The sequence below is a fragment of the Brienomyrus brachyistius genome, chromosome 12 (genome assembly GCF_023856365.1).
Source record: "Brienomyrus brachyistius isolate T26 chromosome 12, BBRACH_0.4, whole genome shotgun sequence".
Classification (NCBI taxonomy): Eukaryota; Metazoa; Chordata; class Actinopteri; order Osteoglossiformes; family Mormyridae; genus Brienomyrus; species Brienomyrus brachyistius.
Genome location: NC_064544.1, coordinates 4310222 through 4329631, shown reverse-complemented (window position 1 = coordinate 4329631; position 19410 = coordinate 4310222). Strand labels below are relative to the sequence as shown.

The following is a 19410-nucleotide window of genomic DNA, read 5'->3' as shown; positions in this document are numbered from 1 at the left end:
CACAGCTGTGTAAACGGGTAAAGCTGTACATTGCGTTGGAGTGAAAAACGTTAGCTAGGCAAAAAAAAAAAACAAACTAAACAATACTACAGAAAGAACGTTGGTAGTGCTGCGAGCTGCCGATGCGGACATCGCGACTCCCATTTCACTGTCGCCTCAGAGATGGCTTTTGAACTTGAAGCAGATGTTCTGAGCGATGTAAACGAACAAGACATGTATGGTTCATGAAATATTACTTAAGTGCAAACGTTTAGCGTGCCTTCTGCCAAAAAGCGCTCTAATTCCATAGGCCTCTAACCCTGCTTTTTTTTTCGTTTTCTTTTGACGTTTTAGCATGCTTGTGCAGAATTGCTGTCTTTATAGTTTTACGTAGTTAATAAAGCATTTTTTGGAAAGGAAACGCCCACGCCTCCTGCCTTTGTACGCACCTGAGCCGACCGCAGCCTCGCGGTGGTTACGCCGCACCACCTGAGCGACGGTCGCTAACCGTCGTTACGGGGCGCGCGATGGAAACGCTCGCCACGTGACCTCACAATGGCACAGCGGGCCGTCTCCTGGCGGCGATCCAGTCATGCTGTTGTGGTATTTAAGGATGATACAGATGCAGACTGTGTGGCATTCAGCAACACAAGGAAGCAGCGCCACAGAAAGAATTCAGTTCAGTTGAACACCCACACACACCCACACACACGCACACAGAGGGTACTTAATCGACCAACTAAAATCATGTTTGAGGCCGTTTTTCTGGGCAAGAGGTGTATATTTCCTCAGAAAATTAACATTATGCAACATCAGAAAATATACTGATAAACAGCTATACTATAAAAAGGAACACAAATCTCTTCATTTCCCCGAAAAACTTGTGTGATATTTTGCTGGATGGCTAGAAGCACACCACTTGGGTTCCCAAATCGATCCTCAAGGATATTGGATCTGTACGTTAAAATTCACCACTAGCTCATTCCACCATCTAGCGATAGCATTAAACGCTGGCATGGCAGTGGTAAAGGATACACGATAGTAAATGTTGGTGTCAGAAAGACACAGTAAATACATAAGAGGGGAAACAATAACCAATAACTCCTGTAAAAATTGTAAGAGAATATTAAACTCTAGAGGACCAAGGTAAACAGGCCGGGAATCCTACCTGGACACGCTAATGTTACTGAAATGAGGAGCTGGAATGTATGCGTCATGTGACTGAGGGAGTGACCCAATCAGGTTCTCGTTAATGGGGTGACGGTGTCAGCGTCTTCATTATAAACCAGGACGCAGCCTGTGTCATTGTTTTACGCAATGAATGCGGTTTGCGGAGCTGTGCTACGATAAAGCGACAGATTAGCAGTTCTGCCGCATGCCTTATGGCCTTTTATAAGCTCCACGAGCCGACGCAGAAAAATGCATTATTGATGCGCGTTTGCTGCACACGCAGATAGTCTTACATCTCGAACCCCTCTGAAAGACAGAGCTGATCATTAACAATTTACTGGGCACTTTTGAATAGAAAATATTCTGAGCTTTGAACCTCGGAGTGCGGCCATTGCTGTCCACGCTGGGCATCTTGTTTCCAACAGGAAACATGGCCGGTGGGGACCGCCATGTTTGTTTTACCGGGTTTTACTCTACAGGGAAACAGCAGCATCCAGGAGACAAAGAAAGACCAGCTTGTCCACCCCGCTGCGATTGAAGACAGCAATTACATGATGCTCCTTTCAAATTATTTAAAATGCTGCTAAGCTATCAGATTTTTTTATATCATACTATTATATTCATATGTGGGGTCAGGCTTGTGGCTCAGTGGGTTAGGACGCTGTACCTGTGATTAGAAGGTCACCAGTTCAAATCCCAGGCTCTGAAGTGTGATGTCACCATTGACCCGTAACCTCAATTGTTCCAGGGACTGTCTGGCCCTGGTTTGTCAGTCAGTCATCACAATGGACAAACGCGTCTACTAAATATATACAATGTACAGCATCTTCTAAATATATACAATGTAAATACTCTGCAGACGCACAGTCAGATGTGTACGGGAGTAAGGTTTCTATACATTCTATTTGTGACACCTTAAAGTCATACATAAATAAAATGAGGCCGATGATAATGTGTTATGGGGCTTTGCCTATGACCAGAATGCTCATGAGGAAGACCATGATGAAGAAGATCCACATGAAGAACCGGTCCATAACTTTGGCCACCTTCTTCCACTCGGCCCCCTTGGCACAGGTGGCTTTCTGCTCGCGGAAACAGTTGGCAATGTACTCAACATTCCTCATGATCCTGGCGTGACCGGCGCACGTGCACGGATAGACGTCGAACCTCTCCGGGTTGCACAGCTCCTCCTTCAGGCAGCCGTTGATGTTAGTGCTGGACTCGAAGTCCTCATACCTCCTGCAGCCCTGAGGGGCTGGGTGACCTTTGCATTCCGCGTTGCCGCGTTGCTGCTGGCGGTTAGGATTATGCTGGTTGCCACGGTGATTCTGTGGCTTACCGTGGCCGAGCTGGTCCTCCTCCTTGGTCTGCGGAGAGGTGCAGTTCTCGCCGACTTCGTACACAAAGAAGATCTTCGACATGTAGTCTATGATGAAGACTTTGGCCCAGTGAGGGACCGGCTTGGCCTCCGCTCCACAGAAGTGGATGTTCATAATGAATATAGTTAGCGCTGTGGACGCTGTGATCATAGTCATTGTAGCTATGTAGTACTTCCCTATGAGAAAGAATATGTAATATGAATGCATCTCCTCTTATGTTCCTACAGTGTTTTGTAATGTGGTTCTTACTCCAATGCTAACTTGTTAATGGTCATTCAATGGAAGCTCATTCTTGCTGCACTTATGCGTACTTGGTTCCTTGACAGCTGTATGCATGTGGTGTTCTATCTGTAAGTCTCTTTGGACGATATATATCAATAAAATCACCTGCCCAGGCTATTACCAGCCTCGGACACTTTTCTTCCTGGGCTAGGCTCCAAGCTTCCTGGATAAGTGTTTTTGGGTAAATGGATGCAACGATTGACACCAATAAAAGCCTGAATTACAATGTATGTAAGGGTCAGTAAATGCAACGGTCCTAATACATTTAAAATGAGCTGATTGGCTGGGACCTACCAATGAGGGGGACGCTCTCTGAGGGGGGCATGCTCTCTGCCACCATGAGCTGGAAGACAGTGAGCGCCAGCAGCACGGTGACCCCCAGGGACACCTTTTCCCCAGAGTCGGCGGGCAGGTAGAAGCCAAGCGGGGCCAAGAAGGAGATCATGAGGCAGGGGAGGAGCAGGTTGAAGATGTAGAAGGAGGAGCGCCTCTTGAGGAGCACGGTGTAGGTGATGTCGGGGTAGGGATCGGAGCAGCAGCCGTACATGATGACGTTCTTGACGGCCGGCATGCCCTGGCACTCCCACTCCACGTTCTCCACGAAGTCGGACAGGTCGCCGCTGTCCATGCCCATGGCGATGTCGACCTGGTTACCGTTGTAGGTCCAGGAGCCGAACGTGAGGTTGCAGTGCTGGCTGTCGAAGGGGAAGTAGGACACGTCCACCACGCAGGAGCTCTTGGTGATGGCCGGGGAGTCCCAGGTGATCTCGCCGTTGTAGCGAAGGACCACGTTGGTGTCCAGCGGCCCGGAGAAATCATCGTCAGCCCTACAACAGGAGAACGGGCGAATTACCAGTGGCCGGACATGATCAGCCGTAAAAGGCCTTTGCTAGAACGTTCCTTAGAACGTAAGTACATTAAAATGATAAAATGCAAGAATTCTGGTCTGCAAGCAAATGAAAAGTCACTGTGGTTTCTGGCCAGGCTCTTTGTAGGTGCTATCAGTCACAGCTAAGAGTGAGTGTGACCATGGGAAGAGCCTGGTCACTATAGCTATTAAGTAAACACAACGAAATCGGGGACTATTCGTGGCATTTCTCCTGTGACGTGACCGGCGACTCTTGCTGTACTTGTTGTAAAGGACGATGTCCGGCCTCCAGACCAGACTGCTGGGGATGCGGATGACCTCCAGGCCATCATAATCCTCCTTGTTCCACTTCAGGTAGGCGTCGTGCCAGGTCTGCCGGATCCACAGGTACGTAATCAGCACCTGGTTCCGCTCATCCTGCACACAGAGTTAAAGCCGAATGCCTTAGGGCTGGATGATCGCCATCGCTATGGAAACCTGGGTTGCATCAGGCGTGAGATCACCTCTGAAAATGACTAGAGAAGAAATTTTAAAGACACCAACTCGACTGCATTAAAGATGCATCTAAAATGTGTGTTAAAAATATATCGCCGTTGTTCCAGTTTGTGCATTATATTAAAAATACATGCGTCCCCATTGATATACAGAGCAGAATCACTCTGCTCCTTTAATTGGACATTTGAGGACCTGGTAAGGGTGACTCATTCGACACAAATTGCATTACTGGAGGGGATAAGGCTTTCAGACCGTCAACCCGGGCCTGAAATCAAGACACGGCTGTCAATATCAGGTAGAGACGAGACATATGTGTGTATCAGTGACACCACCCAAACGTTGTGCGTGGGAGTGTGTGTGTGTGTGTATGTGTGTGTGGGTCAGATAATCATTACATTGTGGGGACCAAACATCACCACAATGTGATAAAAACCTATTATTTTGACATTGTGGGGACCATTTTTGCGATCCACACAAGTGGAAATTCAATTTTCATAAAAATCGGTGACTGCAAATAAAAAACTACAAATGCCAAAAGTCTTGTATTTTGTTTGGTTACTTATAGTTAAGGTTAGGCCTGGGTAGGGGTTAAGGTCGTCATGGTGGGATTAGGGTTTTGCCCATAAAAATGAATGGAGAGTACCCACAAATATATAGTTACAACCTGTGTATTTGTGTGTGTGTGTGTGTGTGTGTGCTGGGGGTGGAGGGGGGCGGGGGAGGCAAGAGCAAATTAACTCGAGGCATTCTGAAAAACAGCGGCCTCATTTTGGTCTCCAAAGGTCTCCATTACACAGCAGATAATGGCCAGACAGAGCAGCCATTGATGAACGCACATCAGTCGGCCACCAAAAAAAGCCAAACAATCGCACCGTAACCGATCGCGCTTCCCGGTGTCATGTGTTTCCAGAACGGCACCCTCGTCGTAATGCACACCCCCGCAGACCCTCTGTGGTTTCCGTGGATAACGACTGGCCCAGTGATGCCCTGCGATGTCGTCTGGGGTGGGGGGGGGGGGCAAAACTTATCAGCTGACGGACACAGTGTCTTGCTTACGCTCCAGTTTGGTACACGCACCCCCCACAGCCATGTCACATGACCTAGCTGCAGTGTTTACCACTATGTAGGCCATTCATTTGCATGGGGCCCCCTGTTGGCCACAAACAGTCACTACGCTTGGAGCACAGTAGTGACTTTCTGGGGAGGGGTCACAGCAACAACAAACCCACCCCTGAACCGGCTGTTTCCGTCCATCTGCTCATCAGCCTGGGTTTTTCTCTTTCCCATGATGCCTTTGGGCAAACTCCTCCCCCCGTCCAGCGGGCTCACCATATCCTTGATCTGCGAGAGGGTGACCTGCAGGGTGACATTCAGGGCCTCGTCCGTGTCCTCTACCGGCCGTAGGGCGCTGGAGTAGTTCTCCATCAGGTCATTCAGGAGCTTCTGGGCGTAGCGGCCCTGAGCCATGAGGACACCTGTGGGGGAGGGGGCTGGGCTCAAAGCAGCCGTCTGCTGGACAGATTTGCTGTCCAGATACGTGCAGAAAGTTGCCTGACTGAGAGTAACCTTGGGGGGTCGATGACGGGGGCCCTGGACCTTAAGGGTCCTGCCCAGCTGAGGCCGGACCTCAAACCGACAGCCTGAGCACTGGCACAATGGCTACAAACGTATATTATGGATCACACACACACACATATATATCAATAAAATCTATTTAGCTGAGGCTTTATCCAAAATAACCTACAATTAAATGCAGGGTCAGTCCCGGAAGCAGCTGAGGATAAGGGCCTTACTGACGGGCCATAGTGAAATCAGTTTGCTGACGCTGGGATTCAAACCAACGACCTCGCTGGGCCGCACACCACACCCCATTCTTAAGTATTCCTTATTGTTTATTTCCCATGGTGCTTTCCTAAGCCCCAGGAGATGTGGATCGCTGTGGCACATCTCTGATAGCATTACAACAGGGTCTTAAGGAAGAACTCATTTCAAAAGAAATATTATAAGAAAGTGATTTTTAGTAAGAAGCGAAACATCTCCTGCATTCCGTGATATAATCATTATAACTCATTTTCATTATTATTCAATTTTCTCTGGGTTTTTTTTTAATCTATTATCTATTATTTAAAATGTTTAAAATACATGAAAAATATCTCAAAGCTTTGAAGTTTGAGCTAAAAACATAATTATTATATCATGTCTTGCTCGCAAAGGCAGACGAGAAATTGAAAAACAGGAAGTATTGCATCACACGTATCAGAGAAATTCAGGCGGAGACTTTTCTCACAGATGTCGAGGTAAACGTGGTCTTACCTTCCAGAAAGAGCAGTATCACGCTGACGATAAGCAGGCTCCTCTCCATTTTCTGACCGCTCCGGACCGGACAAAGCATGAAGCAGTCTGGCCTTCTGCTGCCGGCTGCCGCTGGGTCCTGCCAAAGCCCGGCTCAGCCCGGACGGGGGATCTGCATGGCGATGTTCCTGCTCGCCCGTGCCGTCTGGCCATCCCGGGGCTGTAGTGTAAGCGTCATACCCCCCCACCGCGTCCATGGAATAAGACCGGGGCTATCGCATGGCGCCCAGGGTCTGTGGAAATTAGATGCCCAGAATAGCCACTCGCTAGACAGCTATTCATTTGTCAGTCAGAATTCCAGCAGACTCTGTGTGGCGGCGCCCAGGTACAGCCAGCAGGGATGGAGGCAAATTTCAAAATTACTATATCTCAGTGTTTCCCAACCCGTCCTCAGGAAAACCCACCCTCTGGGAGGGAGCAAAAATGTGGACTGTCTGGGGGTCCCTGGGGACTGGGTTGGGAAACCCTGATATATAGTAATTAGCAGTGCCGGTTGAAGCCCATGCGGTGCCCTAGGCCAGCTTCACTGCCGGCGCCCCCTGTCTGAGACAAAGTGAAATCGACTGGCTAAGTCAGCACCCCCTCAGAAGATGGTGCCCTAGGCCAGCTTCATCGCCGGCGCCCCCTGTCTGAGACAAAGTGAAATCGCCTTGTTAAGTCGGCGCCCCCTCAGAAGATGGTGCCCTAGGCAGCAGCCTATGTTGCCTGCGAGGTTGACCGTCTCTGCTAATTAAACAAAATATGGTCACTGCCTTCGAGAGATATTCAAACGTAGTAACCGGTGTTACAAGGCTGGCATATTTCCAGACTCCTTGTTTTACATTTATGTCAACAGGAAATGAAATGATTCAGTTTTTAATGGGTAGTTAAAAACCACAGCATGGTCCTTCTCGTGGCTTATGAATTCTAAGAAAATGAGGATCTGTGTCTGTTTCATTTTTTTGGCGTTCTTAAGTTTTATTTCTCTTTTCTGGTTGACTCTCCGAGCGGCAATTTTTAAGCCAGTTCTGGCTAAAGAATAATGGCTGGACATTTTCATAACCAGCAGGCAAAACAGAATGGGAATGTAGCCATGGCACATAATTCTGAAATGTTACACAGAGGGCATGACAGCCATATAATTTAACTTGTACAGTATTGTGCAAAAGTCTTAAGCAGTCAAAGAATGTGTTAAAAACTACTTATATGGGTGGTGAGTCTATATTTGCTCAGAGGAAAAACACAAGAACAGGACCCATGCAAATTAAAAGTGACAATAAAACTAGCAAGAATATCTTCTGCTCTCCAAAACGTCACTGATGGCACCTCAGCCATCCCATATAATCATTAAACTGCACCACTAACTCAGTGAGGTTCTGATTGGCCGAACAAGGTGCAGTAGGTTGAGGAAATACATGAGTGTATTGGGTGGCTGCTGCAAACACTAGTCTGACTTTAAGAGAGGGTTTGAAATGGCTATCTCACTGAAATGGCTATATCACTGAAATGGCTAGATCACTAAAATGGCTATCCCAATGAAACGGCTAGCTCACTGAAATGGCTATCTCACTGAAATGGCTATCCCAATGAAACGGCTAGCTCACTGAAATGGCTATATCACTAAAATGGCTAGCTGACTGAAATGGCTATCTCACTGAAATGGCTATCTCACTGAAATGGCTATCCCAATGAAACGGCTAGCTCACTGAAATGGCTATATCACTAAAATGGCTAGCTGACTGAAATGGCTATCTCACTGAAATGGCTACCCCACTGAAATGTCTAGCTCACTGAAATGGCTAGCTGACTGAAATGGCTATCCCACTAAAATGGCTAGCTGACTGAAATGGCTATCCCACTGAAATTGCTAGCTCACTGAAATGGCTATCCCACTGAAATGGCTAGCTGACTGAAATGGCTATCCCACTGAAATGGCTAGCTCACTGAAATGGCTATCCCACTGAAATGGCTAGCTGACTGAAATGGCTATCCCACTGAAATGGCTAGCTCACTGAAATGGCTATCCCACTGAAACGGCTAGCTGACTGAAATGGCTATCCCACTGAAATGGCTAGCTGACTGAAATGGCTTTCCCACTGAAATGGCTAGCTGACTGAAATGGCTATCCCACTGAAACGGCTAGCTGACTGAAATGGCTATCCCACTGAAACGGCTAGCTGACTGAAATGGCTATTCCACTGAAATGGCTAGCTGACTGAAATGGCTATCCCACTGAAATGGCTAGCTGACTGAAATGGCTATCCCACTGAAACGGCTAGCTGACTGAAATGGCTATCCCACTGAAATGGCTAGCTGACTGAAATGGCTTTCCCACTGAAATGGCTAGTTCACTGAAATGGCTATCCCACTGAAACGGCTAGCTCACTGAAATGGCTATCCCACTGAAACGGCTAGCTCACTGAAATGGTTATCCCACTGAAACGGCTAGCTCACTTTGGCAGACATAATATCATAGTGTTACACCAACATGATGGTCATTTAAGCATCCCTTTCTTTGGCTGCCTCAGATTTTTGCACAGTGTTGTATATTCCACACAATGGTCAATGAATCATAAACAAGGCAGCTCTTCTGAAAATATTGGGGGAACAGACCGCACAGCGCGAGAGCGGCAGAGGCGTGGCCTAGCCTGCTGGTGGTAGGCTGCTTGGACGGGGCTAAGCGAGGGGCCACAGGAAGGGGCCCCACATCACTTCCTGTTCTCGCAGATGTGCTCGCTGACAAACCCCTACCACATAACCGTGAAGATCGGCGACAGAATGGAAATGAGATGAACGCTTTTGCCATAAAAAAGTGCTTTTTCCATGAAAGGTGTAACTTGACTTGGCATCTTATCAGGTGGTGAAGGGGTGCAGATGGGGGCAGGGGGGAGCCAGGTGCAGAATGACGCATCTGATTCAGCCCCAAAGCACCGAAACTATCACACCACGCTAACCAGCCTGAGCGCTTCCTAAAGCACCTTTCATCCAAAGCGTAAAGGCACCTATATTACTCACATCCACAAGAAAAGGTCTGCGCACAGAATTTACCAGAGGCTTTGGCCTGGTGACTGCCTTTCACACAAAAATGAAGCCTTCTCTGTCTCCTATTTGCACAAGTTAAAATTTGTAATGAGGTGCCTTTACTCAGAGTAACTTGTGAATAATTGTGCACAGTTACGTACAGTGTTCTGTGGTTTTAAGCGTGTGGTTTTATGCTCAACACATCACATGTTCTGCTTACTGAGCCAGTGCAGATTCAGTTCCCAGCTGTTTTAAATTTGCAGTGTTTATGGGTAACAGGATGATGTCCCAGGATGAGCTGGGGGGGGGGGGGCTGTACCGTGAAAAATAAGATAAGATAAGATAGGACTTTATTGATCCCACAGTGGGGAAATTTGCTTGTTAACGCAGCTCCAGACAGATAGCAAGAAAGAGTTTACAAGAGTAAAGAATATAAAAAATACAAGAATAAGAATACGAAATAAAAATAATATAAAAAAGATAGAGCACTAATACAATAGTAGTAATAATGCCTATGTGCACCCATACACCGTATGAAATATGGGTAGTGGGTTGTGGAAAGTGCACAGCGACCCTGAGAAGGCGGGGTGCCCTCTCCCTGCGGGTCAGGTGGTTACCTATCTAATGTGTGCGTATAGAAGCCGTCTCCATGGCAACACCCGAAGCAGGGGCTTACTGGCCAAGGATCAGCCACAGCTGCTTCCTGTACATGGAGGGGGGGGGGGGGGGGCAACTGCTCAGTGCGGGCCCCTGTTTACTGGAGTTCATTCACGACCGCTGAAGCGTGAACTCAATTAGTAACACCGGAGGTCACAAGGCTCTGCCAAACTCATAATAATATCTCAGGTAACAGTTAACGGCTCATTTTCCGAGGGGCTCGCATGCACCAAACACTCAGGTACAATTCCCAAGGCGTCCCGATAATCGCTCATAGGAAATTGACTGAAATGCATGACTCTTTGATGGGAATATCACTCTTTGCTGCAGAGCAACACAGATGCTAGCTCTCTCGTTGAGAGCACAGGAAGCTGCTGTGAAAAGCTCCGTCAGAAGGCCCGCAGACTACCTATGTTATGGAGGCTCCGGGCAGCTCTTTAGAGCACAGAGCTGGGATGTGGTTTTCAACCAGCCCCTACGAAGAGGCAGAGATAGAACATTTCCGTAAACCACAGCAGGCAAGGCAGCCACACTGCCAGCTTCCAGGTACCGAAGCGCTTTCACTGTAACCTTCCACCAGCAGCTTGCATGGGAACAACCAACGCAAGTATTCTAGCGTCTCAGAGACTTTGTAAAACTTTACTCTAAGTACAGACATCCATTTTATTTATTTAACCGACTTTGGGCATTAAATCACATTTCATAATTATTCGTTTGAACCTCCCCACATTTAACATAAAATATTAGTTTTATACTAGTGTGTGTCCCCCCCACATTCGAAATGCTTCTGATGCCCCTGTATCTGGCATATTTATCTAAGGTGACGTACATTTTTGAGAAAGCAGAGTGAGACGGTTCCCAGAGCGATTGGGGGGGGGGGGGGGGGGGTGTTACGGGCCTGAAGGGGCAAACACTGCCACCGACCACTGACCAATCACAGGGAGCAGGGCGATACAGCAGAAATATATAACAAATTTGTTAAGGCAAGATCAATCTTTTTTACGTTGGTTTTTAAGACTTTTCTGCAAGTTACTGTACAGCAGAACCAAACTCATTGCCCTATTTAAAAAAATACAACCCAGATAACAGAAGCTAAAAGCTGCACATAATCAGCCAGCTATTTTTTTTTTTTGAGGTGGTTAAAATGTTTTGTCGCACTGCCATCCAACATCTTAGCATATTTCGCAAATAATTGTTGTCTGTAGTGTGTCGGTTTTGGCAAATCCAAGCAAGTTCGATATTATCGATGTCGAATTCTTTTTAGGGACCATCTCCTCCGCGTCGTCCATGCCGCACAATTGACTTGGAATGTGCTGCATGTTGCGCATTGCATGATGGAACGAGGGCATGAAAGGTAGAGGGGAAGAAATCCAAGGCACTACCTACTGATTACTACTACTGGTTTATTGGTGTGTTGTAATGGATTTGGCTGACAAAACAATTCTAGATGCGTGTATGAGCCATAGACGAGCAACTGACAAAATGTGGACTGCAGTGCGATGCGAACGATCTCTCCGTAAAGGTAGATTGCCGAAACATTTTTAATCGTTCGCCATCTAATGTCATCGCACCGCAAGCTGAGCCAGACGCTGGCCCCCATTTATCCATCCTGGAGGGGGCCAGAGTGGGGAGTGTAGCCTGACCTAGGGAGCAGGAGAAGATGTGGAAGCATGAATCTCTATAAATATGCCAGTTTCACTCTCGCACTTCTGTGTAATGGTGCTACACTCACCAAAGGGAGACCAATCTTTGCATTTAGGGGATATTACTGGTTTTGGGAGGGATTCCGTACCCAAGTCCTGCCTGTTTTCCTTGATGACCATCAGCGGGAAGATCAGATCTGCTGTATCAGCGGCTCTGTGTCTAATCCTCCCAGTTCTACCTCCAACTCACTTTGTTGGCATGTAAATTCAGGACAGTTCTCCTCTGCCAACTGACAGAGAATTCCAGTAAAGCTTTAATGTGTTATTTTCTAAAAAAAACATGCATAACTTAGATACCGACAAGACTGCCATGCTACCCTTCCTGAAAAAGATTATATCGACTTAAAAACTGAACCAGCAACACACAGGCGACGTCTTCTTTTAAGTTGAACATGCGACCATGGTCCCTGTCTATACAGCAGACATTTCACTGTATGTCGTACGAGTACGACTGCATCTGATAAAGACCTTTGAACTTCGATAAAAACGTAACAGTGGCATTTACAGATTCTGCTGCATTACAGGCTACATTTACACGCAATGCACAGTATTTTCTACGCCATTTCTGTGTGAATAAGCTTCATTTTCTGTCCATCCATTCTCCAGCCGCAAATCCTTACCAGAGGGCTGCAGTAACTACATTTATGTCAATTATACTATTTAAAGAGCACAAACATTAGCTAATGGAGACGAGGGCAGCAGGACACGTCCGGCAGACCATAAAATAATGCAAAAGACTGGAACCCAACAAGCGAAACACCCCTCCCCCGTCTTCAATTTTTTTTTAGGAAAAACAAAACCATCTAAAACTACACATAAATCTTAGCAAAAAATGTTGACATTGTTGAAACGCTATATCCAATTTTAAGTTTCGAAAATTCTTTATTAGATAAATGTAGATTTACTCTATATACTGTACGACAATAATTCAGATATAGATCAAATTTATTGCTGATTGTCTTTTGAATATAAACAAAATTTAGGCAGCTTTACACTATTTAATGTGAATATATGTTGAACAAAAAAAAAAAAACATAAATATGTTGATGTTGAGAGAATTACATTTTTGTTGCTCGGCCATCACCTGGCTCAGCCGATCACAGTTCAGTTAAACTTTGGAGTCCTTAAGGACTGGCCAAGACCTCAGATTCACGTGATAATTGGATGTCTGTCAATACAAGATTCAGGGGTAACTGTGCCCCTATTTATTCAGCGTCTACCATGTGCTTGGTGACGTGGAGTGGCAAATCGAACGACAGTCCATTAGTGATGCGAATAAATTAATTATAAAAATGAATAAAAGCAGTACGGCACTCAAAACACTATATACATTCTAATATTTACTGTGCTGAAACTGTGTTTTTAAATAATATTTGACATTGGACTTTATTGTACTAACACCAATCATCTGCCAAACATATTCATATAGCAAATTAAAAATAAAATTAAAAATGTTTCTAAACTCCTATATTCCTATTAGTATTTAATTCCTACATAGAGTCCCACTTCATATACATGGCAACGAGTGTTGTTAACTAATCATACTTATACAATGTGTGGCAGTTCTACTTTTTATATTTGTAGCAAACTGGAATATCCCGTCACAGAATGTTCAAACAACAAAGATGTAACAAAGTAACACAGTGGGCCCAATAATGACCAAAATGGCAGTATTTAGCTCTCTCGAGTGGATTTTGGACTCTAGGCGACAGCTGAGCATTACGTTGCAAGTAAAACCCCGACAAACACATCTCAAGTCCGTAAGATCTGCTTCAATATTCGAATGCATGAGAAAGTCTCCTTCGGCGAGTTTGCATTAAAAACCCTCGTGGAGCATTTCATGTTATTCATGTTACTGTCCAGAATTTAGGAAAAGCACCTTTGGAATATATATATATATTTTTTTAATGTAAAGAGACCACTTCTAGAAAAATCGAACCTAGAACATCCTGCAAGCGTTTATATCCAAGAGTCTCCTGTGTGGCTGCCTCCTGGTCTGCTTGACGGCGGTCCGCACGGCGCACTCAAACACCTGCTGCACGCCTCGGTTACTGAGCGCTGAGCACTCCAGGTAACCCCTGGCCTGGATGTCGTGCGCCAGCTTCTTGCCCTCGGCGGAGGACGTGCAGTTGGCGCGGTGGGCTCCCGCCTCGCGCTGGTCCGTCTGCGTCGCCACCACCAGCACGGGTACCTCTGGGAGGTGCTGCCGCACCTCGGCGATCCACTTGTGCCGCACGTTGGCGAAGGAGCTGTGGTTGGCCACCGAGTAGCAGAGGAGCACCACGTCGGCTTGGATGTAGGACATAGGACGGATCTGCCGGAAGCTGTCGGCTCCGGCCGTGTCCCAGAGGCCGAGGTTGATCGGAACACCGTCCATGAAGACCTCGACGCCCATGTTCTCGTACACGGTCGGCTTGTAGCTGTCCGGGAACGTCTCCGAGCTGAAACGCACCAGCAACGCCGTCTTCCCCACGGCCGTGTCCCCCACCAGCACGCACTTCACCTGGATCCCGTTGGCCTCGTTCATTTTCGCTAATATTTCGGTCTGTCAAGAGAATCCGGCTGCTTACTTATGCTCACAGACAGAAAAGACGGCCAGAAAGCATCAAAAGGTTGTCTGTTTTACTTCCTGCGAAGCACAAGAAGAGTAGATGGCTGCATCACCCCAATCCAGTCGAAAAACTTCTCCAGATAGTCACTGTTTCTCCATGCCACACTGCCGCAACGGAAGCCTATCAGTGATGTTTCTGCTGCATTTGATAACCTGTGATGGAGATAAATCGATGGTCGATAAGAACATTGTGAAGTCGGAAATGATCCAGACATGGAAAACAACTGTGATTCCATGCATTAAACTTACATATATTCTATTTAGCAGATTCCTTGGTACAAAGTGATGAACAATTGAGGCGAATAGCACATTACAAACATACGTGTGGTCAAGGAGCCCAGTAGGCACTAGAGAAGCTAGGCTGAGCCTTCCAACAAATGCCCAGCTACCTGGGCAGGAGGAACTGGAGCAGGAACTACACAATAACTTCTAACAAAGCAAGACAACATTTGTTTTTTTATAGCCAAGCAAATTCATTCCCGAAGATGAATTCTTTTCATGCATATACTCGGTATGCTTGCTGACTGACCTGTAGCTGGTAGCTTGACACCCACTAAGCTTGTTAACTCAGCAAAGGAAGTGGTGTGGTCTAACCCTTTGAAGGCTTTCTGGCTCCCCTGAAGTTCAGTCTACCAGAGCATCAAACATACGCCGTATCGGTCAAGAACAACAGCAACGCGAGCAACCTGTCATGCATAACTGCCTCGATTAGGGTGGGGTGATGTTGGTTTGAAAAATGACACAATATACTGAAAATATTCATCATAATTAGCTAAGACTTGGTGCTACACAGTTAGACAATTCTTCATTCAGGCAGGTATGAAGTCTTGCATTGACGGTCTCTCTCGAAAAGCACAAGGATGGCACAAAACCCTGACCAGCACATTTCATTGTGCAAGATCTCTCTTAATGTTCAACGTGTGAGCTAAAACGCCTTTGGGACACCTCTAGATACTTTCAGGAATTTGTAGAAAGAATGCACAGATGAATATTTGAAGTTCTAAAATCAGATATGGGTCGGTGGTAACCATCAAGTTTCACAGCTACAACAATCTTGAGACTGATTCAGGGATTTAGATCCAGCTTCTGCATTACAGCTGTTAAGAAGGCTTGTGGTTTTTACCGGACAGGCTGAGCGACTAGGCCAATAATCACGATGGCTGAGCATCAGCCGAGCTCAGGAATGATTCTTCTCTGCAGGGCATGATGATTACTGTTTCAAAATTTAGCCTGAAAATTCATGCTTGCAAGTATGCAAGTTTTCAATTGATTAAACAATCCGTGGACAGCTTTTCCTCTGAGTCGAACATTCAGCAAACACCAGCCTCATGCAACAGATTATTGTTGCATTATACTCCTGTCAGACAGGTTTTATGTGCTTTTAAGAGAGAGAGAGTGTGTGTGTGTGTGTGTGTAATATCAGAAACAACTATGTGGCAGTTTTAGGCAAGGTCATCTAATGGAAAATGAGCAAGTACAGTGATTTATGTGAAACACGTAAATATCGAATGAGGCAAATGTTAGAATTTTTAAATTAACGGACCTATTCAAAAAAACGCCCTACCATGTAACGTAAGTATTAAAACTATGCAAAACAGGTACCAAATAATTCAATCAGCACAATAAAAAAACAATAAAAACAATGACAAGAATGATACTATTATTTTGTCTGTGGGTTCAGTAACATTTGACAGACATTTGTACATTTGTAACGTTTAAACGTCTTTTTCTGCCTTTAGTGAGCAAAGAGGCACGAATACGGATCGCAATGAAGCCATATCTTTATATGATGAAAGATTAAATGTTTCATCAAGCGGAAACTTCAAAGGGTACATAACAGAGGAATATAGATTTTTAATGTTTTGATGTAAAAGAAGTTTCAATATATATATGTTATGTAATTTCCCTTTGTATACATGTACAGATGATACATGCAGTTAAAAAAAGTTTAAATTCTAGTCACATACGTAGTTATCACATATTCATTAAGTTCCAGTGGAATAATTACCCTGCAACTACATTCGAGTTGTTGAATTACATTCAATATCGTTTTTCAAGCAATAACAAGAAAAGGCTACTGTCGGTGATCTGCGGGTGTTATTATGTGATTAAACGTCATGGTTTTATTATTAAAAAGTGTTTCATGGAGTGTAGCGAAGCTGACGATAACGGATCCGCAGCCCTGTTAGAGAGCCCGGTCAGCGCCTCACCTGGACCGACGAAAAGCTCCGCGTCTCAGCACGGCGCTCCGGCGATTACCAGCGGCTGCCGATGGGGAGTTTCTTTGTGAGACATCAGTTCATTTCTGGGGAACTGCGGACATCGCGATGCTATAAGATTTCGCACTTTCTACCGCGACTTTTCGGTTTATAAGCCCTTTTAAGTGTTTTCCGGACACGATGTATTTTACGTTTCCTTGAAAGAAGACGCAGTCATTTAAAAATACCATGAGGGTGAATTCGTCGTTCATGTTATGGTACATAGATGCGCACCAAAAACTTTCAACAAAATGCTTATTCCTTACTTCCGCCACATTTAGGCCTTGTGGTGTACCGTTATTATTATTATTTATTTATATATTTTATTTTTTGTAATGATGTTTAAAGCGTACAGGAAAAGAGCATCGAATTGAAAGACTGACAAAAGTTAAGGGAGAGTCCGGATATAAAACGCATTGCTTTCTCATTTTTAGGGGGTTGGAAAATATATCAACTTTTACAGCGTTTATAGCAGTTTACTGTAGGGAAACGATGAGTCAAAGGAAAATATTACCTTTTCTGTATACATTACGGAAAATACAAGTTTCATGGTGCACCAGTAAATCACACAAAATATAACACAACCTTTTTCATATATAAGCAAGCAATTGCTTATATAAAAACACTTAGTATTTTAAATTTATTGCGGTACAGTCGGTTTCGGTTTCAGACTCCATTTGGCCGCAGGTGAAACTTACTGAAGAATTCGTATAAAAACGATTCGCTCGTTCATACGCATTTTCTATAAAAAATGTAGATTTGTAAATTAGCTCTACATTATTAATAACTAACGTCATGCAGTTATAGAAATTCGTCGGGTTTCTTTGACAATTAGGAAAAAAATATTGTTTCACATTTAATTCATAAGGTTAATGAATTTATTACTATAAACAATAGTTTGACAGAATTACAGCACTTCTATTCCAACAAGAATGTAAAATGATATATAGGCTGTAAAGGTTAGAAAGACGGGAGGCACCGTTTGGCAGGTGTCATATCAGGAGTAATTCCACACATACAGAAGATACGACTGCCACCCTGCAAAGGAAATAAAAGAAACCAAACAACTTACTTTAATTGGTCAGTAACGTGCCTGGGCTGATCCACGGCGTGTTTTCTATGGTTTCCGGACGCCTTGGTTTGCTGAGTGAGCTTATCATTAGCGCGGAGTCATTAATGACCTCGGAAAACTTCGCCACTTCTTCACAGGCGACATCTACGCTGGTGATAAGCAGCGAGACACTTCGCTTTTCCGCATATGTATGTGTTTTTTTTTCTGCTTCGTGTCCGGAGGCCTAATTAACTAATCAATGGTGGATTCTTTAGTTTTGAGGCAGATGTTGCAAAATATTCCTCACCTTCATTCTGCACTAAGTTCCGGCTAGAAGAGAACAAACCACGAGAAAACATTTTTGCTCTGCTGTTACATCACTTTTTGCCTGCCTTGGGTTTATCCGTATCCCTCTATTGTCCGACACGTGACTATTCTCTGCAAATTTTTACAACAATCCAAAGCGTGTACCGTTATTATATTGCTGGGTCATACAGGGCATTATTTGGGTAAAAAGAATGTGCATGAAAAACATTCATATTTCACCAACATATAATCATATATTTGGTTTAATGTTGTATTGAAAAATTCATGTTTATTTTGGACGTAAAAATGCTATAACGCGCGGATCGTTTCATTTGCTTTGGTGATGGGAATATTTTTCATTAACAGTACGTTAGTATCAGTCCTTTGCGCCACCTAGTTGCGCCATTTGCCTCGACCGCATAGATATAGATGCAGTTTTAGGCGAAGCCGGTCAGTTTACAGCGGTAATCAAAGGGCACCATCGACAGCTCTGTGCAGCCACCGATCGTGAGGGGGGAGCCAGCTTCGTCTCACTTGGTACTGGGAACTTTGAGGTACTTGACTTCAGGAGTCCGGATGTAGGTTTTAACTCCCATGAGTGTGGTTTAGTTATCTGACGACTGACGAGTTCATCATTACTTATCAGCAGAGCTTCACGGAAATTATAACGGCAAACCCGTGTGATAACGTACAGAAACTGAAGGGGGGACTGCATACATACAGAGAGGAGCCGATGGTGTTAATATGATAATGGGTGTAATTTATAGACAAGGGTGCCATGAAGGGGGGAAACTGACAGAGGCCTTAAAACAATTAGAACTTAAAAAGATTGATCTTGGTTGGGGGGGCAATGTGATATGTATCCATGGGGCCCAAAATCTCTCACATGTTATAGGAGCCCTTGAATATGCCAGAGTAAAAATTATCATGTGGCGAACCCCCCTACCTGAACAAATTCACAGTTTAACAACCTCATTAGTCAACTGGGAAGCAGTGTTTCCAACCCCCCGGTTCCTTTTTTTTCTTTTTTGACGCACATGAGCAGAAACCTGCTGTTTAGAGAAAAAGGTCAACAATGTGAAAGACAGTGATTGTATCACAGGAGATAAAACCGTTTAAGATGGAGCTTCTGTCCTTAAATCAAGTTTAAGGCTTTCCGATGTTTAATATTTCAGCTTTCCAATTCTCTTGCAGCTCAGCGAGATGCTGAAGACGATTAGAACTCAAGCATGTAGTTAATAATAATACTAATAATAATAATAATAACTACTGCTGCTGCTACTAGTACTACTATAATTA

The 19410-nt window shown here is 44.9% G+C and overlaps 2 protein-coding genes across 7 annotated transcripts; both read right to left on the bottom strand.

Moving 5' to 3' along the window:
* Nucleotides 1-498: 498 nt before the first annotated feature.
* On the bottom strand, nt 499-6658 carry LOC125704614 (neuronal acetylcholine receptor subunit alpha-9-II). Its single transcript, XM_048970459.1, has 5 exons — nt 6487-6658; nt 5503-5648; nt 3941-4095; nt 3105-3637; nt 499-2704 (listed from the first exon to the last, which is right to left on the bottom strand). The coding sequence occupies exons 1-5, from the start codon at nt 6563-6565 to the stop codon at nt 2106-2108; spliced, it is 1512 nt and encodes a 503-aa protein (XP_048826416.1). The 5' UTR covers nt 6566-6658; the 3' UTR covers nt 499-2105.
* Nucleotides 6659-12747: 6089 nt separating this feature from the next.
* Nucleotides 12748-18214, bottom strand: LOC125705274 (rho-related GTP-binding protein RhoH-like). Of its 6 annotated transcripts, XM_048971734.1 has the most exons (4): nt 17827-18212; nt 16707-16809; nt 15026-15125; nt 12748-14649 (listed from the first exon to the last, which is right to left on the bottom strand). In XM_048971734.1, the coding sequence occupies exon 4, from the start codon at nt 14410-14412 to the stop codon at nt 13825-13827; it is 588 nt and encodes a 195-aa protein (XP_048827691.1). In that variant the 5' UTR covers nt 14413-14649; nt 15026-15125; nt 16707-16809; nt 17827-18212; the 3' UTR covers nt 12748-13824. The 6 variants fall into 6 exon arrangements, with proteins under 6 accessions (XP_048827691.1, XP_048827694.1, XP_048827689.1 ...); XM_048971737.1 differs by lacking the exons at nt 15026-15125; nt 16707-16809 and having other exon boundaries at nt 12748-14430; nt 14512-14649; nt 17827-18214; XM_048971732.1 differs by lacking the exon at nt 15026-15125.
* Nucleotides 18215-19410: the final 1196 nt, after the last annotated feature.

Coding starts and splice junctions, on each gene's coding strand:
- LOC125704614 (XM_048970459.1), bottom strand. CDS start 6,565: ATGCTTTGTCCGGTCCGGAGCGGTCAGAAAATGGAGAGGAGCCTGCTT. Junction 4,096..5,502: donor TCTCGCAGATCAAGGATATG/GTGAGCCCGCTG, acceptor CTCTGTGTGCAG/GATGAGCGGAACCAGGTGCT. Junction 3,638..3,940: donor GACATCGTCCTTTACAACAA/GTACAGCAAGAG, acceptor CTCCTGTTGTAG/GGCTGACGATGATTTCTCCG.
- LOC125705274 (XM_048971737.1), bottom strand. CDS start 14,412: ATGAACGAGGCCAACGGGATCCAGGTGAAGTGCGTGCTGGTGGGGGAC.